The 26,131-nt window shown below is 46.6% G+C and overlaps 1 protein-coding gene across 1 annotated transcript in view; it reads left to right on the forward strand.

Annotated features, from left to right (window-relative positions):
- The first annotated feature begins 2,437 nt into the window (after positions 1 to 2,437).
- Positions 2,438 to 26,131, forward strand: part of ABR (active BCR-related) — a 194,767-nt gene continuing 171,073 nt past the window's right edge. The window contains exon 1 of the mRNA XM_006863207.1: positions 2,438 to 2,498. Coding sequence (XP_006863269.1) covers positions 2,438 to 2,498 — 61 coding nt within the window. The remainder of the gene's footprint in view (positions 2,499 to 26,131) is intronic.

Raw genomic sequence — 26,131 nt, forward strand, 5'->3', positions numbered from 1 at the left:
CATGATTTGTCTTTTCTCTCTTCCCTATACTGTGTTCTGGAGTGGGAGATACAGGTCAGCATTTGGGGGGCAAAAGCGAATTGTGTCAATGCTTGCTAAAGGAATGCAGCTGCAACATTTTAGCTTGAAAAATGCTGAAAATAGCTTGTTTGAGCCTTTGTAGATAAAAATGTAAAATATATGCAAATGTATGTGACTCATGCTCCCCAAAAATACATCCATGGCCTTCACAAAGTCAGCACCAGACTTGGCCATCAGAACAATCCCTGTGGTGTGGACAGAGGGCCCAGGCTGTGTGGTTGCTGGGGTTGTTGGGTAGAGGGTAGGCAGTGACGAGGGTAGGCAGTGATGACGCTGTTTCTTTGAGCTGGTTGGTGACTACAGGACATATGCCTGTCACCACTGTTCTCCTCGGCTCCGTGCCTTTACAGTTCCAGGTAGGAAGGAGAAGGGTCATTGGCTCTGTTCCTACACTTGCACCCCTGCCCTCTGATTCCTCTAAGAATCAACTTGTTCCCTCTCCCATCCTGGCTCTATTTCTGTAGTGCCTCATTGGAGATGCACGCCCCCCCCCCCCCCCCAGCTCCAGGTGCCTGCCTGGCCCTCCCAGATCTTGCGTACAAGTGGCAGAGATGAGAAAGGGTGGGAGGGTGATAGCTGAACGGAGAGGGGGAGCAAAAGACAGAGCCTGAGTCTGGTAGGCTGGAGTGGAGGGAAACCAGGGCACGCCGGAAAGGGCTGCTGCAGCGCCCCCTGGAGGCTTTCTACACATCAGAACATCTTCCCCCCACTCACCCCTACACGCTGTGAGCTAGGAGCCGTTTTGGCCACTCGAGGTAGTTTTGACCACTATGCTTGGGGCTGGGTGTAGGCTTCCTCTCAGCATTAAGGTTGAGGATCTTCTCCCCCCTTAAGAAAAACTAGAGCTATTGTTTAGAATTATGAAGAAGCCCATTGCTCTGTGGATACTAACAACCTCACCCTTTGCAAGGCCGTGGTCTGTAGACAAGGCCCCGGGCAGGCTTTGCCTTTCAGCTGCTAGGGGATGGAAACAGCTCCCTTTTCAGAAACTTCTGCTATCTGAGGTGAAATCAGCTCCCTTCGCAGGCTCCTTGGCGTCCTTTCTCTGGCATTCAGGAAGAAGGCGTTAGCCCATTCTGCTCTGGGCCACCCCACCCAACCCCCAACCCAGTCCTTTCTCCAAAGCCCCTGGCTGGACCAAATATGAGGGCGTAGGGTCTAAGAGCAGATGCTAAGGGGGCTAGCATGACCCATCCCTACCCCCAACTCTTCACGGCTCCTGGAATGTCTGTTAGAAAGAATTTTATATATAAATATTTTTTCGCTGAGGCATCTTGACCCAGGACATCCCTCTATATGATCATGAATACATGATACAGTCCTGGGCTGCGGGTAAAAGGGTCTCCAGGGAAGGTTACTGGAGAAGACTGGAGCTTTCTTGCACCCCAGTTTGTCCTCGGCCAAAAGCCTCCATCTAAGAGCTTTTTCATCTTTTGCAATGCAGTCCCTTGTCTCCTGCCGCTGCCCCCTATGTGTAGGGCAGGAAATGCTCGGCTCTTAGGTCCAGCATGTTTAATTAGATGAGGCTCTGTTAAGGTTTGGAAGGACAGAGTCCCAGCACTGGCCAAGTCCTCCCGCGGGAGCGCAAGACATTAACCCCATCGGCGCCGCACCCCAGGCTTGTCTAGGGGAGGGGCCTGGCAGCTGCGCCAGACCCTGAAATTGCGCTTAGAGATCCTGGGGTGGCAGGTGATGTCACCCCTGCGGGCCCATAGGTCTCCCCGTAGCACCTAGTCTGCGGTAGCCCGAATTCTGCTGAGCCTGGCGAAGGGAGGAGGAGGAGCCCGGTTTACGTCGCCGCCCGAAGACCCCCCACGGGACTACTCCTCCGGCACTGGCTGGAGCCACTCTTGTCTAGGCGTCTGTGGGGACTCGAGTTGCTGTCCACACCCCCTACCAGAGTCCGGAGGCGTGCTGCTGGGGGGCGGGGGTAGGGTGGGAGCGGCGGAGCCTCGTGCCGATTGGTCGCGGCCCCCGCCCCCTGTCCCCCGCCCCTGGAGCGCCGCGCAGCCCCGGGGAAGTTGCTAGTTGGCGGGCAGGCTGCGGGGCTGCTTCTCCGGGATCCGCAGCGGAGCTTGCCGCGGCCGCATTGGCCGGAAGGGTTCCCAGGGGCACTCGCCTCCCTTCGCTTGCTTTCCCCGCCTCTCCAGGCAGCCCCGGCTCACTCCTCCTTGCTACCTGTTTCCTTGCCTGCCCCTGCCTCCGCCCTGCACTCGGCAACTTCGGCCTCCCGGGCTGGCCTCCCCTCCGGCCGGCCCGCCCGCCAGCCGGCGCCCTCCCTCCTTTGTTGTGCGATGAGGGTCGGGTTTCCGATCTGACAGACCCGCCGCCGCCGCCTCTGCGTGTAACCGCGGGCATGGAGCCTCTCAGCCACCGAGGCCTGCCGCGTCTCTCCTGGATCGACACCCTCTACAGCAGTACGTGTGCGCGCGGGCCGGGGAGGTCAGGCGGGAACGGGCCCCGGCGCACCGACGGCTTTGGGCCCGGCGTGTGTGGGGAACCCGGCGCGGGTGGGGTGCTGCGGACACTGCCGCCCTGGTGCCCATAAGCGGGGAAGCGAGGGTGCGGGGAGCGATGTGGGTCCCGGCGATCAGCCGCAGATGAGGTCCCCGAGCGGACTTGGAGAGAGTGAGGGCGGGGGGACTAGATCGTTGGAGTCAGGAGAGCCGTCACCCCCTCCCACCTGTTGTGAAATGTAGGCATAGAGGGGAGAGCCCTTTATAGGGTTCCACCGCGGCTCCCCAACTGGCTGATCCCTCTGTTCATACTGAAGCCGAAAGACTATTTTGAGGGAAATCCTTGGTGCCGGAATTTACGCCCTCAGGGACATCTGAGGCCCTTGTATGTTCTTGGTAGGAGTGGGATTGGGTGGGAATTGCGACTGTAGGTGCAGATTTCATGGGGGGGGGGGCATTTGGATGAAGAAGCTTAAAATCCTAGGCTCAGCAATCCTTCCTGCCAACCTCATCTCCACCCCCACCTTCAACCCCCCAAAAAAGAAAGAAAGAAAAACCTGCTCTGATTCTCCGCCCCCTCGCTCCCAAATTTGCCACCATCATATGATTGCTTTTGTACTGCCACTGCCTGGGATGTGTAACTGATCACTGGTTCTTCCTGGGGGCTTGGACGGTCCCCCCCCCCACACACCTGCTCAGGTGGCTAAACCTTCTCACCCCCACCTTCCCCAGACACTTTCAGGGATGTGGGAAGAGATCCTACTGGTTCCTGAGAAAAATAGGCAGTGGATAGGCCCTCCCTAGTCCACTTTAGTAGGACCCTCCCATTGGCTTTCAATGTCTCCAGAAGCAGGGATTGGGGAGACAGATGAAGCCAGATTCTGGTTCTAGACATGGGATGCCATGAGACAAGCAAAGTCCTAAGGGTCAGCCTGGCTCAAGATCCTTGGTAGCAGTCATATTGGGGGTGAGGTGGGGGCCAGAACAAGGATGATGCCTTGGCTTAAATTTTTGGCTGGAGCTTTTGCAGTACCCAGAGCCGAACCTCTGACCTCTACATCCCCTTGGGTCTCCATCATCCCTTATTTCTCCCCCCTCCCCCCGCCCTTGCCTCCTGCCCCATGAGCTTTCCTTGTGACAGCTCATGGCTCATTCAGCTTCAGTTTTTCAACATCAAAGGGGCAAAGCCGGATCCCCTGGGCGTCAGTCCTACACCAAGCCCAGTCTCTCCATCTGCTCCTCTCCCAGCAGAGGCTAGTACCTTTGGGTGAAGGTCAGGGCCCACGGCTGTGTTGCATGTGTGTGCACGAGTGTCCAAGTGAATGGGGATGCCCATCTGTTCAGAGCCCTGCTGCAGATCATCTCCTGACCCTCAGTAGAATTAGTGACCTCTTAACTGCTCTTGCAAATAAATAACAGTAATACAATGCCTCATACGCTCTTGCTGCCTGTGTTCCTGAATGCTCTTGATTCTGCAAAACCCAGTACTGTTTTCCCTATTTCCCAAAGCCTGGAATCATAGAATCCTGTCTCTGGCTTCTCTCAATTCCATTCTCCACCTAATCACTGTCAAGTTTTTGTATTCTCACCCTTGACCCCTTCTCATGGAGCCAGGAAACAAAATTACCCAAGACAGCCTTGGAAATTCCTGATCAGAAGGAAGGCAGGACCGGAAAAGGGAATTAGACCAAGGATCTCTTTGGGGGTGCCTTTTAACCAGCCCCAACTCAGGCATCTTAGATGGTGGGTGGGTAGGGGCATGTACTTGGCAGCCTCCCTCTCCAAAATGGCATATTTGAGAGCCATAGCATGAGACTTCCTCGGGAGGTGCTGTGCAGTCATGTTTGGGCTGTTAGCCACGAAGTTTTCTCTCGACAAGAGCCTAAATTAAAACAAATACCCAGGCTGTCATTTGCCTGGCAGCCTGGTTTTGTGGCTCCCAGAGGAAGTCCCTCTGCCTGTTTGGAAGCTGTTTTACTTTATAAGACTCACAGTCCTGGGGTGATGAGTCCCCATAAAAACCCAATCCATCAGGAATTGTAAAGGGAATTTACTCAATGATATGTGAATGACCAACCCAGTGATAAAGGCTCCTCCTAAGTCCTGGTGTGGCGCTGTAGGATAAGCATTTGACTTCAAGGTCGGTTTGAACTGAAAGGTCGGCAGTTCAAACCCACCAGCTGCTCCTCAGGAACCCTATATAGGGTTGCTGTGAGTCAGAACCAGCTTGACAACACTTAACAACAACAATAAGCTTTGCTCTTGGTAACAGTGATAATAGCATCTCCTGAATTTACTTATGTGTCAGGCAGTGTGCTTGGCACCTTCCAGTCATTTTCTCCAGGCTTAATAGCTGCAGTGTAGGTGGTCTGATTTCCATTTTACAGACTAAAAGAGAGAGACTTGGTATGTTTACACCATTTACTGAAGATCACATAACTGTTAGGTGACACAGCTGGAATTCACATCATGGCTGAGGATGATGAATGTCACCTGGATATATGTGTGAATGGAGCAGGGCTTTGGAATGCCATGGAATAAGGACATTTACCCCCATTGGTTCTCTGTCCTAGAGTTGACTCTGAAATGAAACAGCAGGTTCAGTGGCTCCAGTAACTCTGACCCCAACCTGTCTATGTAATCCTGTGTCTTTTTCAGGGACTGGAAACTGGCCCTGGAGCCAAAGCAGGGAGGGGCAAGGATCTGTGGGAGCCCACTGAGGTCAGGGATTTTCTCCTAAAAGTTGCCAAGTTGCCAACCAGTTGCTCCCCTCCGCTGCTTCTTGCCTTTTTGGAGTTTTCAGCTCGTTCTTTCTGACTTTGGCATCTGTTCCAGGAGAAGTGTGCTTACTTCCAATGCAGGTTGAGGGCCATTTGATAAGAGGTGGGCAGCAGATGCCCTTTCCCTCTGATGGGCAGAAGTGCTGAGGGATTGGTCGTGGTGGTTTTGTACCATGGAGTTGGTTGGTCTCAAATCACAGTGACCCTGTATAGGGTTTCTGAGGCTGTAAGTTTTTATGGGAGCACAAAGTTTCATCTTTCTCCCGATGCTGGTAGATTAGAACTGCTGGCCTTGCAGTTAACAACATAGTGTGTAACCCACTATGCTAGCAGGGCTCCTTTGAGGAGTTGAAGTGGTAATGATTTGTCTGACTTGAGGAGTTGAGTTTGGTCCCAGCTCTCATTATGATCTGGGGCTGAAAGGAACAGGGTTTTTTGCTTCTGATAAACTTGAGTGGCAGGTTCTAGTCACTTCACATTTCTGCCCTGACTCATATACTCATGGAATACTGTTAGCTTTGCTCTTCAGTGCCTTGCCTAGATGCTCTATCTGGGGCTGGTGTGATTCTGTGTGCGGCTATTTACTTCTTCATCCTATCTCCTCTATGTCTGTCTTCACCACTTTTTCCACTAAACACATGTCAACTCTTTTTTCTTCTGTTTCATAGGATTTTTTTTTTTTTTTTAAGTGCTTTTGAGTTGGTTCCAACCCACAGCAACCCTTTATATGGTTTCTGAGGATTAGCTAATGACCTTGAATTATAGGAATAAATTGGATTAAATGAAATTCTGTAGTGTAAACCAAAAATTAGTGGAGGGGTACAGTGAAACGTTCGCTGACCTTCTGAGTGGAGACATCCTCTAAGTAGATCTGACTTGAGTATCCCAGGCAGGTATATGTACCCCAGGCAGGCTAGTCGTTTAACACCTATTCACATGGAGGTCTTTAAAATTTTGTTCTGTCCTTATTTAGAAGAGAGGGTGAGGGCTACATTTGAGGTCTCTTCCTTTTACCATGTCATTCTCAGTGATTTAGCTGTGACCTCAAATGTATCTACTCTACAGAACCAAGCAAAAGCCTGTAGTTACATGAACCTCATAGAAGACAGAACTTGACCATCTGTTGTTACTAGAACCTGCTTTTGGGAGCTCACTCCCCTTACCCCGAGCAGCATTTCCAAGGAATATTTTAATCTCGTGATATTTTCATGCTCTTTGTAGACTCAGTGTTTCATCCAAGGACCAGGAAAGCATTTAGGGTTGTGAGAATCAAATCCATCTCCTGATGATCATGAGCCTGCCTTTGTTGACCATCTTTTCCTACATTACCACACCAACGACCAAGTTCCGGCCCCAGAAACTTTGCAAGTTTGATTAGAGCAGGTCTTTCAGCCCACCTGTCTCATAACACCCCGACACACTAATGAACACCTGCAGATGAGGCCTGCTTGTTCTCTGAATGGTGGTGGTGGTGATGTGCGTGGAGTTGGTTCCGACTCATAGTGAACCTGCATAGGGTTTCCAAGGCTCTAAATCTTTGGTGATAGTGATGGTTATATGCTGTGGAGTTGGTTCCGACTCTTGCATAGTGTTTCTGAGGTTGTAAATCTTTACAGGAGCAGAAAGCCTCATATTTCTCCCACAGAATGGCAGTTAGTTTCGAACTGCTGACCTTGAGGTTAGCAGCCCGACTCGTAACCACTATGCTACTAGAGCTCCTTGTTCTCTGAATTTATTCCTTCTTGTTGTTGTTAAGTGCCGTCGAGTTGATTCCGACCTATAGCGACCCTGTACAGGGTTTCCGAGGGTGTAAATCCTTACGGGAGTAGAAAGCCTCATCTTTCTCCTGCGGAGCAGCTGGTAGTTTCGAACTGCTGACCTTAAGGTTCACAGCCCGATTCGTAACCACTACGCTACCAGAGCTCCTTGTTAGATGGGTAAAGATGGGGAAATAGTGAGAAAAAGTCCATTGTGCTTCACTCTTGGGGGTATTGTTAAGTACTGTTAAGTCAGTTCCAACTCTTAGTGACCCTGTTTAGGGTTTCCAAGGAGCGTCTGGTGGGTTTGAACCACTGACCTTGCAGTTAGCAGTCCAGTGCTTATCCTGTACCACCACAACAGCATTTCACTCTTGAGGGTAGGATGGAAGGTTTGGTCTGTTTTCTGTCTAAGGTGTAGTCTGTTTCCTGGAGCAAATTGGGTACCTTGTGCATAATCCTCTGGAAAGTGAAACTGATATGTCTCTCCTGGGTGCTGTATGGATTCATTAGTTAATGTTTATAAAGTGCTTTGAAGATGAGTGCTATTGAGCTGCTCAGCTGTCCAGAGCATCATGGTCCTCATAGGTATCTATGAAAGGTTTGCAGATGAGTTTGGAAGGGATCGACAGAGGGACTGGAAGGAAGAGAACATTGGACAACACCACACTTTTAGACAGCGCCTAACAAAATGCCTCGTGCATAATGACCTAAAACCAAACCCCCTGCCATCAAATTGATTCTGACTAATAACAGACCACCCAGTGTAGGGTTTCCAACCTATACATCTTTATAGGAGCAGAAAGCCTCATCTTTCTCCCGTGGAGAGGCTGGTGGGTTTGAACTGCTGACCTGCAGTTAACAGTCTAGTGCTTATCCCACAGTGCCATGAGAGCATCTTTCATGTATAATAAATCTTCAACTTATTAATATATTGCATAAGTGAATATGAGAAAGAGAAGAAAACTTCTGGGTTCTGGGCTCCTGTAACTCCCTCCTGGTGTAGCACGGTAGAATCAGCATTGGATTTCGAACCACAGGATTGACAATTCAAACTCACCAGCTGCTTCTTGGAAACCCTATACAGGGTCACTATGAGTCTGAATTCACCAGAGACACTTAAAACAACAACCACAGAAGTCCCAGGAATCTATTACCTGGTCCACTCACAAGTTTCCTGGTGTGTGGATTTGGTCATTGTAGTAGTTTATAGTGGAGTTGGAGACCCCTGAGGGAGGCTTACAGGTTTCTAGGGCTTGTAGTTGGAAGACTTCTTTGTACTGCAGCTGCTTGGCTGACTTGAACTGTTGGAACAGAACAGGAAGTGGCTGCTTTAGAACAACTCTGTCCTTTGCCTCCCATCAGACCCTCACTGTGGTAGGCTGCGGTGATTCCTGGAAGTTGGAGTACCCACCACATTTTACCTGCAGGGTCTTGGCACTTTTCTTTGAGTAACTGTACCAGTAGGCTAGGACTGCAGCCATACGTGGTCCCAGAGCTGGGATAGGAGAGGCTCTTTTGGATTTATAATCATTGTCTGCCTTGGTTTGTATTTTTCAGGGCAGGATGTGGACAATTGAAACCCTGGGTGGCCCTGGCTTGTAGCTAGAACATTCTGGTGGTCCCTGAGGATTGGTGAGAACCCAGTTCAGACCTGCAAATGGGGAAGAGTGAAGTAATCAGTGATAGAATGTACCCAAATTGGGAGTTGAGGCTCGATGCCCAACCCTAGCCCTACTGCAGTAAGCATTTAGCAAAGAGCTCTTTGAGGAGGGGCCACCTAGTACTGAGACCATTTGTGGATGGGCCAGCCAGTTCTCTGCCCTCAGACTGAGACCTGAATGAGGCTCTCATTTGTTCCTGACCTCCATTTTTTACTCCTGTGTTCTCCTCCTACCCTTTCCTTCACCATTCCAGAACAGAAGAGGAATGCTGATTTACTGACTATGTAGGCAATAATAGGGTCAGACTAGTCTTCAAGAAGTCAGGGTGATATGTGGGCTCTGAGATGACCTAATTGGTCAGGTGTCATTCCCCTCTTCCTTCTCTCCACCTTGTCTTTGGTGTACTCATTTCCTCTGGACCACAGATAAATAAGGCAGATGTGGTCAAGCATTTTATTAAAGGTGAACAAGGTCCCCAGAAAGCATTGGGTAGCAGGGATGCCTCAGATAGACCAATGCCAAGGATCTTAGAGTCCCTACCACTCTAGGCAACATGGTTAATGATCTCTCTGGGGTGTCAGTAGAGCTGGCACTGCCTAGGAAAACCCAGGATTGGTTAGGGAGCTGTGAGGTTAACTCAGGGCTGTTGAGGAAGGATGTGACCATAATTACCTTAATGGGATTGAAGGGCTGATCCTATTAATGTGCTGGGCTAACCCCTTCCTCCTGGGTAGCCATAAGGGTTTAATGGATCAAGATTAAAGAGACCAAAGATGCTGTGTAATTAAACCCAGTCATTTCCCTGGCTGGGGGATATCCACTCCCCACAGCAGCCATGGATTCCCTCTTGTGTGGTCACTGTTCAGTTATGTGTTTCTCTAAACCTAAAGAGCTTATGAGCCAGTGTTTTTAGTGAGTCTCTCTCTAGAAGACCTAGTTGTAGTAGAAATGCTCCTCTCAGAGTTTTCAGGTCAAGGTGACAGTGTGCTCTATGTGATGGTGCCCACAGGAGGTGTGGAGTGGAGCCCTACATCGGAAATGGTGTCTGTATTCTGCAGAAGTACGTAGGAACCCCATCTAGGGACTAGTCTCTCCTGACAATATGTCCCAAGTATGAAAGACCAAGTCTGGCCATCCTGGCTTCCAAGGAGCACTCTGGCTGTACTTCTTCCAACACAGATCTGTTTGTTCTTTTGGCAGTCCATGGCACTCTCAGTATTCTCCAACACCATAACTCAAAAACAGCAATTCATCTACAGTTTTCCTTATTCATTGTTCAGCTTTCACATGCATAGGAGGTTTTTCAAAATACCATGGCTTGGGTCAGGTGCACCTTAGTCCTGAAACTGACATCTTTGCTCTTCAAAACTTCAAAGAGGTCTTGTGCAGCAGATTTAGCTTAATGCAGTATGTTGTTTATTTTCTTGACTGCTACTTCCATGAGTGTTGATGGTTGATCCAAGAAGGATGAAGTCATTGACACCTTCAATCTTTTCTCCATTTATATGGAGAATATGACCTTGAAGCTATCCCACCTGAATTTAGAGGTCATCTGAAGAACAGATTTGATGCATTAAACTCTCAGAACTGCTGGACCAGATGAAAAGAAAGCCTATTGGCCCCCTTCACACACAGAGTAGACAGGGATGGGCAACTTGGACATTGGCTACCCAAAATGGGGGGTGGGGAGGTACAAAGGCAAGAAGTGACTGGCTAACAAGCTTTCAAGGGGGAACCTAGATCCAGAGGGCCTGGAGGAAGGTAGAATCTCCAGTGAGTAGTATCCAATCTGTCTAGGTGGGGCTGATGCAATGAAATGCAGACGGGTCTCTTGTGATACAATGGTGAATAATTGTTATCAGGACTGATTGTGAGGGTTGGAAATGTAAAGGTAGACGTTTTATAGCAAGGAGGGGAGTGATTAACTTTTCAGTCTAGGAGCTGAGGTCCCTAAGACCATCAAGGAAGAAGAGCAGAGAGTGGGACCCTACCCAGAGAAGCAGTGATGCCTGAAATGGAGGCAGAGATGATGACGTGGAGCGATGGAGCAGCTGGAGACTTTAGATCCAGAGAGGGAGAGCGACTGTGTGCTGAAGACCATAGAAGAATCAATACATTTGAATGGGGGGCACGGGGGAAGGATTGCATGGAGGGGATTGTAACCATGGCAATGAGATGATATACAATAGAATGAATATAAAACTAATGTTCTCCCATGTAAACTATCACATAATTCACGATAAAACATTTAAGAAAAAAAAAAATTATTATGTAAACCATCCCCCCCCCAAAAAAAAAGAAAAAAGAAAAGAAAGCCTTTTGGGCTTGATAGGTTCTTGTTAGGTGCAGTCGAGTTGGTTCTGACTCATAGAAACCCTATAGCACAACCCTATAGAATGGAACACTGCCTGATCCTTCAACATCCTCACATCATTGTTATTGTTGCATCCACTGTGTCAGTCCATTTTCTTGGGTCTCTTCCTCTTTTGCATTGACCTTCCATGTTACCAAGCATAGTGTCCTTCTCCAGGGACTGGTCACTCCTTTCATCACGTCCAAAGTACTAGAAATTAAATCTCACTTCTAAGGAGCACTCTGGCTGTTTTTCCAAGACAGACTTGTTTGTTCTTCTAGCAGTTCATGACATATTCAATATTCTTCATTACACCTTAGTTCAAATGTATTGATTCTTCTATGGTCTTCCTTAGTCACTGTCCAGCTTTCACATGCAAATGCCATGGCTTGGGTCAGGTACACCTTACTTCTCAAACTGACGTCTTTCTTCTTCAACACTGTAAAAAGGTCTTGTGCAGCAGATTTGTCTAATGCAATATGTCATTTGATTTCTTGACTGTGGCTTCCTTGAATGTTGATAGTGGATCCAAGCAAAATGAAGTCTTTGACAAGTTCAGTCTTTTCTCCATTTATATGAATGTTGTTTATTGGTCCAGTGGTGAAGATTTTTGTTTTCTTTACATTGAGGTGCAACCCATACTGAAGGCTGTGGTCTTTGATCTTCATCAGTAAGTATTTTAAGTCCTCTTCACTTGCAGTAAGCAAGGTGTATCATCTGCATATTGCAGGTTGTTAATGAGTCTTTCTCCAATCCTGATGCCACGTTTTTCTTCATATAATCCAGTTTCTCGGATTTAATACAAATTGAATAAGTGTGGTGAAAGAATACAACCCTGGCGCACACCGTTCCTCCACACCTGCCCTCCATTTTACCAAGCATGATGTCCTTCTCCAGGGATTGGTCCCTCCTGACAATATGTCCAAAGTATGAAAGACAGTCTAGTCATCCTCCCTTCTAAGGAGCTTTCTAGCTGTACTTTTTCCAGGGCAGATTTGTTTGTTCTTCTGGCACCATGGTGCTCTTAGTATTCTTCTCCAACACCATAATTCAAATGTATCATTTCTTTTATGGTCTTCTTATTCATTGCCCAACTTTCACATGCATGTGAAGCAATTAAAAATACCATGGTTTGGGTCAAGTGCACCTTAGTCTACAAAATGACATCTTTGCTCTTTAACACTTCAAAGAGGTCTTTTGCAGCAGATTTGCCTAATGAAATACATAGTTTGGTATCTTGATTGATGCTTCCATGAGCGTTGGTTGTGGATTCAAGCAAAATGAAGTCTTTGACGTCTTCAGTCTCTTCTCCATTTATCATAGTGTTATTTATTGGTCCAATTGTGAAGATTTTTGTTTTCTTTATAACTCATACTTCATCAATATTTCAAGTCCTTTTGCTTCAAGCAAGCAAGGTTGTATCATCTGCATATCGTAGGTTGTTAATGAGTCTTTTTCCAATCCTAATGTCATGTTCTTCTTCATATAATCCAGTTTCTCAGATTATTTACTCAGCATACAGATTGACTATGCATAGTGAAAGAATACAGCCCTGGTACATACCTTACCTGATTTAAAACCATTCAGTGTTCCTTGTTCTGTTCAACCCACTGCCATTTGACCTACTGCCTCTTGGTCGGTTAACAGAGTCCTCATGAGCACCATTAAGTATTTCTGGAGTTCCCATTTTCACAATGTTATCCATAACTTGTCATGATACACATAGTCAAATGCCTTTGTATAGTCAACAAAGCATAAGTAAACATCTTTCTGGTATTCTCTGCTAGGGTCTTAGAAACTTTCTTGAATTATCATACCCAGCAAGGGTACCTGTTCTTATCCCTATTTTAGGTAAAAAATTGAGGCCATAGAGGCTGAATAATTGACAAAGGTTTTTCAGTTTCAGCAGGATCTGATCTCTGATCTCTCAGACTCTGTAGTCCGTTCAGTTTCTAACAGCAGTAATGATGTAACCCATACTGGATTATGACCTATTCCATCTCAGCACTGTGCTTAGTAGGCACTTTGCATGTGTCATCGACAATCCTCAGCAGCCTCTATCTTATGAGGCAGGAAGTATTATTGCTTGCTATTGTATAGGGAGGCAACTGGGATTCAGGAGAGTAAGTAATGAGTTCATGGTCATAAAGCTAGAGGACAGTCCCAGAACTGAACACAAGGTCAGCCTGACTCTAAGATGGTCTTTCTCCCACATTCTTACCTTTCCTTTCACAGCAGTGCCAACCAAGGCCCTTTGGCAATTGCTGTTTCCCAGAGGTTGACTGATGTTCATCTTTCTCTAGTTAAAATGTGAAGGCTGTTTTTTGATTCCTCCCATGGCATGCAAGGCCCTGGAAGTGTTCACCAACTGTGTTGTCTCATCTTAATGAATATGCCTGAGGAATTCTGCCCATGATGGTACTTGGAGGCCTATGACTCAGCATTACCTGGGATTATTGGCAAGAAGGGATGATTATTTTAATTTTTTAAAAAAGGAGGGGGAAAGAGAGAAGATAGACTTTGGGAATGGGGGGAGAGTAGCTGCAAGAGACCAGTTTCCGGAGCAGAGCAAGGCCAGGGGACAAGGAAGTGGGACTGGGAGGAAGAGAGAATTTGGCAGAGTCCAAGTGTGCTGGCCCTGCTTTCTCTGGCCTTTTAAAAATTCACCTCTACAGTTTCAAAAGGAAAATAAAGAGAGTCCTGACCATAAATCAGGCCATGGACATTGCGGCTCAGGGCCGCTGTGCTACAGATCCGGCTGTTGTGTTTGAACTCAACCGCACGCAGCATGTCAATGTGGCTACTTTAGCCCCACGCCTCACACCTTCTACGGCTGCGGCGCCATAGTCCCCTGCTTAGCGGCCAGTCCTCCTGGGGATACCTGTGCTTGGGGGCTTATGGCTCAGTAGTCACCACCACCACCCCTTTGACTGGGGCCCGAAAGGCTAGAACATGATTGGAGGACTCCTTGCACAGTTTTTTTTTGGGATATGATAGTGTGAGGATGAAAGCTTGCCCCGTGCTGAAAACTGTAAAGCAGAAGGTAAAAGTGTGTGTGTGGTTTGGGGGGGGGGGGGGGAGTTCCCTTGAAACCAGTCTCTTTCTCCTTGCTGTTCAAAATTTCAGTGGCAGCTTATGTTGTTCAGTGAGTCTGTGAGCATTTGTGGGAACTTCTGTTTGGATGTGTGTAGGAATCCTTTTTGTGTATGTGTGTTTGTGAGAAAATCAACTGTGGAATTTCAGTTGCCCCGAGGACTTAGCTACTACCCATTCCTCTCCTCTCACCGTCCTGAATGTGCTGTGTCCTGAATGTGCTGCCTGGGCTCCTCCCTCTTCCAGGACCGATTGTGCAGCACACACAACTGTAACAAGTTTCCTGAAACGATTTACCCTTTCTGTAACATTTTCAATGTTGTCATCACTTTTGACCCTTCTATTCCATTCCATTCCAGTCCATTAAAACAACAACAAAAACCAAAACCAGTGCTGCTCATGACCTTCTGCATTGATTTCATGATCCGCAATAAGAAAACTACTGGACAAGAAGATCTCAAAGGGCTCTTATTAGCTGTCGGGAATATAATTTACCAAAGTCCAGTCAGTAATATACCACTATTGGGATTTTTGCCATATTCACATTCTTCTGCTATTATGGACTTAATGTTTTTCTTTCAATTGCCTCATTGTTTAAAATATAACTTACTTAGAAAGGACACTAAGGGAAATTCTGTATCATTTGCAATGAGTGGTTACTTTATAAATAAGTGCAGTGAAAACTAAAAAGTGTTAATAAATTCTAGGTATACTATGCTGCCCTTGAAAGATCTAAACCTAAGTATCCTCCCCATTTCTTTGTTAAAAGGAAGAGAGAACTAAGTGCCCATCAACTGATGAATGTATTAAACAAAATGATATTCCCATACAATAGAATAAATAGTATTCAGCCATAAAGAGGAAATAGCATTGTGATACATGCTATGGAAAAGATAAACCTTGAAAACATTACGTTGAATGAAATAAGTTCAGACACAAAAGGCTAAGTATAATATGATTCCACTTATGACATGTATATTATTAGATAATACCTAGAGACCAAAGTTTATTAGTGGCGACCAAGGGTGGGTGGGAGGAGGGAATGGGTGGTTATTGTTTAAGGGGAGCTGAGTTTCTGTAGGGGAAATGATAGTGGTGATAGTTGTACAACTTGGTGAACATTAATGTCACTGGATTGTACACATAAAATTAGTTGAAATGACAGATTTTTTTTGGTTCTTTTTTGTATCAGCTTTTATTTATTCTGTCATTGTTTGGCATAAAGGTAAAAAATGACCATAAAATTTTACATTTCAGCAGGAGAAATTTAAAAAATATATATTTTATTGTGAATTATGTGATAGTTTACATGGGAGAACATTAGTTTTACTTTCATCCTATCATATATCGGTTCATTGCTATGGTTACAATCCCCTCCATGCATCGTCAACCCACCAAAGGGTATATACACTACAAGCCTGCCCTCCGGTTGAAATGACAGATGTTTTGTTATATATTGTTGCTGTTGTTAGGTGCTGTAAAGTTGGTTCTGATTCATAGTGACCCTATGCACAGCAAAAGGAAACACTGTGTAGTCATGCGCCATCCTAACAATTGTTATGTGTGAGCCCATTGTTGCCATCTCCTTGGGGGTCTTCCTCTTTTTCTCTGGCCCTCCGCTTTACCAAACATGATTTCCTTTTCCAGGAACTGGTCCCTCTTGACCACATGTTTAAATTACAAGAAATGAAGTTACATTAGATTCTTAGGAGCTCTCTGGCTGTACTTCTTTCGAGACAGATTTGTTTGTTCTTCTGAAAGTCCATGGTACTTCAGTATTCTTCATCAACATCATACATAACTCAAATGCGTCGATTCTTCTATGATCTTCCTTATTCATTGTCCAACTTTCACTTGCATATGAGGCCACTGAAAATGCCATGGCTTGGGTCAGGCGCACCTTAGTCCTTAAACTGACATCTTTGCTCATAAGCACTTCAAAGAGGTCTTTTAGCAACAGATTTATCTGATGTTACATATATTTTAAAGAGCTCTGGTAGTGTAGTGGTTACGAGTCAGGCTGCTAATGTCACGGTCAGCAGTGCTAAACTACCAGCGATTCCACAGGAGAAAGATGAGCTTTCTGCTCCTGTAAAGATTCACAGACTCAGAAACCCTATACAGGGTCGATGTGAGTTGGAACTGAGTCCATGGCATATAACCACCACCACCACCATATGTATTTTACCACAAAAAAAGGGGTGGGGAAACAAAGGATAGAGAAATTTGAAGGGCCCGGTGATCTACTTCCAAAAAACGAGTCAGTGAAAACCCTACGGAGGATGCCAGTGTGAAACTGACCATGGGGATGGTTCTGGACCTGGCACTGTTTGCCTCCCTTGTGTGTGGGGTTACCATGAGTAGGGGAGTTGGAGGTCCAACTCCTTGACAACTCAAAACAGTAGGTCCAGAGACTTTCTTCAACAGTAATGGAAAGATGGAAAAGAACACTTCTCAAAGCATGATTTCGCGCAATCTAATACAGTGGAGCAAGCAGGCAGGTCCTAATCAGAGGAATGTGAGATCCTTTTGCCTGGGTTCTCTCCTTCCATCTACTGAGAATCCCAAGCCCTTTATTTTCTGTGGTGGAGGGGCGGAGAGAGGAAAGGACACGATGGTTTTCTCCTAGAGTCAAATACACTTAGAGCTGTGCTTTTCAAACTCTAATGTGCATTTGAGTTACCTGGGGTTTTTTGCTCATAGGTGGGCCCAAGATTTTGCATTTCTAGCAATCTCCAGGGTCCACTAAGAGGAGACGGACTACAGACCCCAAACCAAGTCAGACCTGAATTTTGGCCAGATGAGAAGCAACCCGTGACGTACCTCTGAGAAGCCCATTTCCCAGTACAAATACAAATAAGAAAACAATAGACGGGAAGCCTAATGGGTACCAGACTTGAGCTACGTTTCTCATATTCAAGATCTTACTTAATCCTCACAGCAAACCTGTGAAAAGTTGTTACCCTCATGTTAAGGATGAGGAGAGGGAGTGGACATTGTGATTGGCCTTCCAAGGTGACTACCTCAATATGGGGCAGGCCTCGGTTCTGCTGCCCACCCCCTTCTCTAGTGCAGAAGCTCAGGCATCTGGTCTCTGTGAGTGCAGTCTAGACAAAACCTCCCCCTCGCCCCAGGGGCCAGCAGCAGTGTTAATGGAGCAGAACACCTTGGTTGGTAATTTTCCAGTGCATCATTGAGAGGGTTAATGAGAGACCAGCTGGAGTGCCAACCAGCCACATGGAGGGGGCCTGCTTTTTCTTGATTTAGTCTGACAAGCATTTTGCAGATTCCTATGGTAGCTTCTGACCAAATGTTCGCCCCTTGTGAGGTCAGGGTGGTGCTCACTTGCATGAACCAATCAGTGGGCACTGTGTGCCATCTTTTGGTATAAAACCTTTAGAAAACAAAAGCTCTTTGGAAAGGAAAGATGGAACACAAATTTATTGTCAAAGGAGCTATATCTCTGGCCTGGGAGACCTATTGTGTGTGGTCAGCTGCCATTGCAGCCAAGCTCTTGTGCCTGTAACAAATGTCTCCAACAAGTCTCCTTCTCAACCTGAGGCACCAGTCCTTTCCAGCTGGTTGTGGATAAGCCAAACTTTCATTGTTGTTGTTGTTAAGTGCCGTCGAGTCGGTTCCGACCCATAGCGACCCTGTACAGGGTTTCTGCGGGTATAAATCTTTATGGGAATAGAAAGCCTCATCATTCTCCCGCAGAGCGGGTGGTAGTTTTGAACCGCTGGCCTTAAGGTTCGCAGCCCGATTTGTAACCACTACGCTACCAGAGCTCCTTTTAAACTTTCATTAGCCTCCGCCTTATCCAGAACCTTCTTACCACAGCTCACCCAAACGGCCTTCAAGATCCTCCATGCTCAGTGACCCTCTCACTCTCCTTTCAGATTTCCCAGCATCCTATCTTCATCCTGTGATGGCGAGCCTGGCTTCTCATTGTATCATAGCAAACTCTGATGAACTCGAACCTGGCTTCAAGGCTCCACTTTAAGTATCACACCACCTCCAGGAAGCCTAACAGGCTTATTAAAGCTCCCCACATGAGACCCTCCCCCACTTCCCTAATCTCAGAATCCTTAACAATACTTTGCTCAGGGCGACACAATTTAGCACTTTCTTGTCTATTGTGTTATGGTGTTTACCTACAATAAGCTAGTGTTGGTAGCTTGTCATTTCTTCCCTGCCAGACTCTAAACTCCTTAGAGGCTTTAATAAGAATAACAAAGACTGACATTTATAGGGTGCCAGACCCTGCCTTAAGCTCTTAATAAACAATACTCCATTTAATCTTCCACCACCCACTGAGGTCTCAACTATTTTTATCCTAGTTTTTATGGTGGAGGAAACTTTTCCCCCCAAGACTCTAGCAAGTTTAAGGGGTCCCTGGTGGTACAGAGGGTTAGCACTCTGGGCTGCTAACCAAGAGGTCAGAGGTTCAAGTTTACCCAGAGGCACCACAGAAGAAAGGTCTGATGATCTATTTTGGAAAAAAATCAGCTGTTGGGAACCTCAGGGAGCACAGGTCTACGCTGACACACGTGGCATTGAGTTGGAATTGATGGGACAGCACAGTTTTTTGTTTTAGAGAGTTTTAAAAGCTTTCCGAAGATGGTCGTTGTTGTTAAGCGCCATCGAATTAGTTTTGTTTTGACCCATAACAACCCTGTGATAGGGTTTCTAAGGAGTGGCTGGTGAGCTTGCAGTTCCAACCTACTTTGCAGTCCCAGCACATTAAGCCTCAGCGCCACACAGGACTCCCCACCTTTAAAGGGCAGAGCTGAGCTCCAACTCTAGATCTGTCTGTCTGAGCCTGTGATCTTCACCCGAGGTACCCCAGTGCTACAGCTTTCTAAGGATAATCTTTGGGTGGAGTCTAGGCATCAGCATTTTTGAAAAGTGTGCCCAGTCCAACTTGATGACCTTAACCACAAGCACCCCTTCCCAGAACATGCAGTTCAGTAGTGAACGTCATGATTGGTTGAAGGGCTCAGAGAAAAGGAAATGTTCTGAGGGACTCTGGGACATCCCTACTTCCACCATCGAGTTGATTGTGACTCGGAGCCACCTTTAGGATAGAGTAGACTGCTCCTTTGGATTTCTGAGGCCGTGACTCCTTACGGGAGCAAACAACCTCAACTTTCGCCCATGGAGCAGCTTGTGGGCTTGAACTGCCAACCTTGCAGTTAGCAACCCAGTGCTTAAACCACAGCACCACCAGGGTTTTTTGCTCTGGCATACGGGTCACCTACAAGAATCATTGTACAGCAGGGATTGTATGTGTTGTTGCTGTTAAGTGCCACCTAGTTGGTTCCCAGTCAGGATAGGTATTCCGAGGAACAAACTGGTGAGTTTGAATCGCCGACCTTGTGGTTCAGACCGACCTTCCAGTCCTTCTCTTATCCTACAGTGCCACACTAGAAGTCTGGGATTGTATATAGCTGTCAGAAAATGATACTGGGGAGATCAAACCAGTGAATTTCAGCCACAATTCAGGACCTCTATGGATGCATCTTGTGAAAATGCAGATTCTGATTCTACAGATCTGAGGCAGGGCATTTCTAACAAGCCCCCACCTGAAGGCCACCCTACTGGTGAGTGCCACACTGACTACTGAGAGACTTGGTGACACCCATGACACCATCCTCTAGACCGACCTCTAAAAGGATCTGCTTGAGCTCCTCACTCACCAGTCTGGCACCTCGCTTCCTCTCTTCTTCCTATAGGATCAAATCTAAACTCCTTAGCAAGCTTGGAAACCTTGGGTTGGCCCCAACCCCTGTCCTTCCTCACTTCCTGGTACTCTCTCTCTACCACATGTCGGTCACACCATAGGTGAAGATGAAGCTGAATGTCACCTCCCTGAGATATCTCAGACTGACGAGTGGGCTCTAGGCCCAGACTTCTGACCCTAGAGAGAAACCCTTCAGAAATTTCTGGGTCCCTTCCCTGGCCCTGGCTTTGTAGAGGTGTGAAATCAGGTGATTTAATTGTTCTGCTCAGAACATTTGTCGTTCCTTGTCACTTTTGAGTAAAAATAGAGCTGAGAATGACTGAAGTGAAATCCCACCTTGGAGGTGGGACAGTGGAAGTGGGGACTTTGTGAGCCTGGCCAGGGCTTTTGGGTACTGTGGTGGTCACTAATCTGTACTAAGGGATCGCTCTGCTCACCCCAACCCCTCCAGAAAGCTCTAAAGCTTTCTCTATTGATGGGAAAATATTTCCGGACTTCCTCAGGGATTTCCTCTGGTAATTCCTGAGTTTTCTTCTGGACTTCTTGCCTCCAACTTAAGGTCCCAGTCCCAGCTCCAGGCAGGAGTGGCTCCCAGAGGAAGGGCTGTATGTAACGCCCTGGCTGCAACCTCCACCCATACCTCCTCCCTGTGCCTAGCTGCCTACCCTCTGCTGCCAGAACGCTCCCTGGAGCACTGGTTTGGGGGAGCAGTAGCTTCCTGTCTCCCTGTGTGCAGGCTCCCTCACCAGGGCCTGAGAAGCGTGTCCAGGCAGGTGACTGGACACCCACACCTGATTGTTCCCTGTTCTGAGGGGAGGAGTTCAGCTTTAGGGAGCAGAATACTGCTGAGGATGAAATAGGCCTTTGAGTACCTGCAGGGACGTTTACCTCAGTCAGTTTACCTAACCTCTGTGAGCTTCATTTCCCTCATCTATAAAATAGGAACAATACCAGTCTCACCGATAGGTTGTTAGATTTGACAGATAAAAATGGTTCAGATGCCTAGTTAAATTTGGATGTTAGATAAACAGCAAATATATTTATCGCTTAAGTATGTCCTATGCAATATTTGGGACATACTTTTTAAATGTATCTGTTGCTGATCCGAAAATCAAATTTAACTGGGTGTGCTGCATTTTATGTGGTATCCCTACTATTGGTTTAAATGTTTGCCTGGGATACTTACAGGAACCTACTTAGATGTCCCCATTTCATTTCTTCTTCTCCATTCTGTGCCAACCCCTGGTCCCCAGAGGCCAAATTGAATGAAACTTTATGAGATTAAATCTGTAGTATTACCCTAGAGTCTTGATGTGGCATTGAAGGATAAGCATTGGACTGCTAACTGCCAGGTCCATGGTTCAAACCCACCAGCCGCTCCTTGGAAACTACGTAAGGTCATTATTATGAGTCAGAACTGAGTTGGCAGCACTTAGTAACAACCTTGTCATAAAAATATTGAGGTTATTTTTATTCAGTTGGCACCTCAAATTATGATGTGATTCATGGAAAGATGCCAGTTATAATACTGAGTTATAATACTACCTAACATTTGGAGTCCTGGTGTGGTGCTGTGGGTTAATGCATTGGACTGCAAAGTCATTTGGACCACAAGGTCAGCAGTTAAACTCACCAGTCGTTCCTCAGAAACCCTATTCAGGGTCGCTATAGGTCGGAGCAGACTCTATGGCACTTACCAACAACGTAGCATTTGGAGTCCTGATGTGGTACTGTGGGTTAATGTGCTGGACTGCAAAGTCAGGTTGAATCTCAAGATTGGTATTTCAAGCTTACCAGCTGCTCCTCAGAAATCCTATACAGGGTCACTATAGGTCGGAACCGACTCAGCACTTAACAACAACAATTTAGCATTTGCTGTTCTGAGCACTTTGTATAGATTAACTTCCTTACTCTTTACAATACTGAGAAGGACATACTTATTATTCCCACTTTACAGATGAGAACACTGAGGCCCAAATTCAGTAAGTTACTTACTGAAGGACATACAGCTAATTAAGTTACAAAGCCGGGGTTTGCGTCCAAGCAATCTGGTCCCTGCATCCTGATTCTTAACCAGGACACACTATACTCCAGCTTACTCACCAACTGCCACAGTAAAAGAATGTGAAGTCAAAGAAACCTACAGGGATGGTTTCACAAAGCAGGTGATAATGCAGCTGTGGTCTCCTGGGCTCCCTGTGATCCTTGCATAATGAGAGGATGGATCTTCCAGACATAGGCGCTCACACTCCTTGACTCCCACCACCCTTGACTCTTGTGGAGACACTGGCCATGTGTTAGCAAGTCACCAGTATCAGTGGCCCCAGCGACACTGTACAAAGTGAGCATCCCACCATGGGGCCCGTGCCCACACCTGTAAGTGCTCATTCGTGGTACATGTAAGACACACTCAATCACAAGGGATTGTGCCGCTGTTGACATCTTCCTTCTCCTGGAGAATCTCTGTGATTCTCTTAATATAAAACAAAGGTACACTGTTGCTGAGGATTAGAGCAATATATCAAAGAAGAAAACCCATGCTCCACTGACCTCCGGCCCCCCCTTGATAATCTTCTCTGCTGCCCAGGGCCTGGTCATGCTGATACTCTGCCGAGTTGTGAATGGAGGCCAGGGTATGAGGAAATCTTCAAACCTCCAGGCCGGTGCCAAGGAGCCTGTCATGGTTTTGGAAAGCAGCAGGTGGCCTCTCCCCGTTCTCAAAGTCTTGGCTGACTCTCCTTCTCGGACCATTGCAAGCTGACCCATCCCTCATCCCAACTCCATCCCCGAAACAGCAGCTGTGGAAGTTCCCAACAGCTTGTGACTAGCAAGGTCAGAGTTTCCAGAACGCTCATGTGGTTAATACTAGCAGCCCTGCTTGGCCTGAAGCCCAGACTCCAAGTCTTCCCCACCTCTCTGCTCACCACAGGCCTCCCCTAGGCCCCATTTCTCAGTGTTATGAACTTTACACTTTTGTAAGGTTAACTCAAGAAGCCCTTGTGGTGTAGTGGGCTGGTTATGCTTTGGGCCAACTGTTCAAATCTACCTGTTGGAGGAAGATGAGGCTCTGCTCCCATAAAAATATACAGCCTCGGAAACCTTATACAGGGTCGTTATGAGTCGGAACCGACTCCACAGCACATGACCAACACCATCAAGGTTAACTCATGTTAATCAAAAGAGAACTCTGAGATCCCAAGGCTTTGCCTGTTGTTCCTGTTACTAGCTTCTCTGCTCTCCTCCTTTTCTCCAATCCCTTCTCCCTGGCCTCCAGAGGGCTGCTCAGTTAGACCCTGTTGAGATGCTACTGGCAGAGAGGCCCTGGTTCATCTGTTGGGAGACCAGCGTCTCTGACTTCAAGCTACAGTATCAGGGAGAGTCCAGCAAGAAACAGATGATATGTTCAGATTGGGGGATTTGGCAAAACCCTGGTGACACCATGGGTTAAGCATTGGGCTGCTAACTGAAGGTCAGCTATTGGAACCCACCAGCTGCTCCATAGAATAAAGATAAGATTTACATCCTCGGAGACCCTTTGGAGAATTTCTACTCTGTCCTATGGGGATCAACTCAACAAGCGTGGGTGTGGTTTAGTGATCAGGTCCCACTGGTGGTACAAAGTGTTAAGTACTCAGCTACTAACAGTAAGATTGGTAGTTTGAAGCCACCTTGGGACAAAAGCCTGACAAATCTGCTTCTGAAAGGTCACCATCTGGAAACTCTATGAAGCAATTCTCTTCTGCACACATGGGTAACAATGACTTGGCATCAACTTGACAGCAACAGGTGTGGTGGTGGTGGTTAGTTTGGTGCAGCTGTGAAGCTGACATTTGGTCAAACTCAATGATATCATGTGTGGCCCATAAGAGACAACCATTAACTGTCACTTTCTGCCCTTTAGCAATGGCTAGCGGCACGGTGAGTCCAAGAGGTGTTTCTATGGTCCCTCTCCTCTCAGTCCCAGGGACTTGTTCTCTCTAGATAGTCTCCTTCCCCACTTGTGTCCCTCAGCAGCAGCGACAGCACCTACAGGAGCCTACAGTTCAGAAGCAGCACACTTTGATGCTCATGGTTCCTACAAGGCCTATCTCTGAGGCCTTGGCCCTGGGTCACCTTCCTCATGATCATGGCCAAGGACATGCTGCCCCAGTCAGAACCATCACTGACTTCCGCTGAGTGCTTGCATTGCTTTTTTCCCTCAGAGTCCGCCCACAGCTAGAATAGCATCACAATACCATTAGTTCCCTTTGTATTTGATTTTGATGTATGATAAACATTCCTCCAAGGAGAGGAGGGTCTATGACCTCCCCAGGCTGCTGTGGGTATGAGATATAAAAAGTCAAGGGCCCCTGGTCTTCCTCAGAGCACTGTGAGTTCCTGGTTCCCTGTATGCAGAACAGAATTCAGTCTTTTCTCACCAGTTCTGGACCGCATAGTTGGACAACGAATAAGGAAAGAAGAATCGAGGCATTTAAATGATGGTGTTGGAGAAGAATATAAAAGTAGCTTAAGCAGCTAGGGAAAAAAAAAAAAAAAAAAAAAAGAAGACAAAATCTGTGTGGGAAGAATTGCAGCGGGAATGTACTTTAGGATTGAGGATGGCAAGAGTTTGTCTCTCATATTTTGGACATGTTATCAGGAGGGACCAGTCCCTAGGGAAGGACATCATGCTTGGTAAAGTGGAGGATCAGTGAAAAAGAGGAAGACCTCCAACAAGATGGATTAACACAGAGGCAGCTACAGTAGGCTCAAATGTAACAACAATTGTGAGGATGGACAGTGTTTTCTACTGCTGTGCATGAGTCACTATGAAGTAGAACCAACTCAACAACAACAACTGGGCCATGGTTATGAAGGGGGGCTTCACTGAACTGGGAGGCAGGAAACCTGTGTTTTTATTCTAGCTAGCCACTCACTGTCTGCAACCCTGGTGCTCATTGGTAAATTACTCTTCATTCAACCATATTCCAGTTGCTGTAGAGGCGACCCCTTGTGTTTCAGAACAGAACTGCACTCCGTAGGATTTTCAGTATTTAGATTGCTGGGACTTTTCTTCCAAGGTACCAATGGATTGATTCAAGCCATCAACCTTTTAGCTAGCAGCCAATCACTTAACCAATTGCACCGTTTAGGTGGCATGTCACATAAAGAAAAGAGTATATATAATATCTAGTTTTGGTTTCAAGAAGAATAACCAAACAGCCATTTGCCCTGTGGGCTAATGTGCTGCACTGCAAGGTAGGTTTAAACCGCAATGTAGATGGTTCAAGTTCACCAGTCGCTCCTTGGAAGCCCTATATAGTGTCGTTATGAGTCAGAACCGACTTGACGGCATTTAACAACCAAAGCATAATAGAGAACATTCTTGGTGTCTGAGAGAAGCCTGTGTATTTCTCCCTCACCTTATCCATCAGCCCCTACAGACAGAAGTAGCCACTGTCCGAGTTTTGTGTTAATTATTTCCTCCTTTTCTTTAACATTTTAGTACAGGTATATGTATTCCTAAAAGGAGCTCTAGTAGCATAGTGGTTACGAATCGGGCTGCTAATCTCAAAATTACGAGCAGTTCCATGGGAGAAAGATGAGGCTTTCTGCTCCTGGGAAGATACTGTTGTTAAGACAGGTAGCATCCCGTAAACAAATAATAAATAAGGGGGAATCTGGTGCAGACTGTACAGACTCAGTCAGGAGTCCGAGGTCCTGTGGGCCCAAACGTTGCAGACCGTCCAAACCATAGACTCTGAGGATCAAACTATAGCCACCTAGCAGACATAGCAAACTGTCCCTCATCTGATTATTCAGTTATGCTGGTTAGTAATTCCATACATGAGCCCTGGATATCCACAGATAAATGTAAAAACCTTCCCTAAAAGCCGAGACTGTAAATTCCAAAAAGGCAAAGTTTTTCCCACAAAAAAAAAAAAAGCTAAAGAGGATGGAAACACTGTTAACTGATGGTATGTGGAGGGGATTATAATCAATGTAATGAAACAAGGTATATGAATGTTTGAATGTGAAACTGATAAGGTACCCTGTAAACTTTCACTCAATCCACAATAAAAACCTTTAAAAAAAAAAAAAAAGAAAGATATTGTTGTTGTTGTCAGGTGCTATCGAGTCAGAACCGACTCATAGCGACCCTACGCACAGCAGAATGAAACAATGTCCGATCCTGGGCCAACCTCACTACCGCTGCCACACTTG

The sequence above is a fragment of the Chrysochloris asiatica genome, unplaced genomic scaffold, assembly GCF_000296735.1.
Source record: "Chrysochloris asiatica unplaced genomic scaffold, ChrAsi1.0 scaffold00054, whole genome shotgun sequence".
Taxonomy (NCBI): Eukaryota; Metazoa; Chordata; class Mammalia; order Afrosoricida; family Chrysochloridae; genus Chrysochloris; species Chrysochloris asiatica.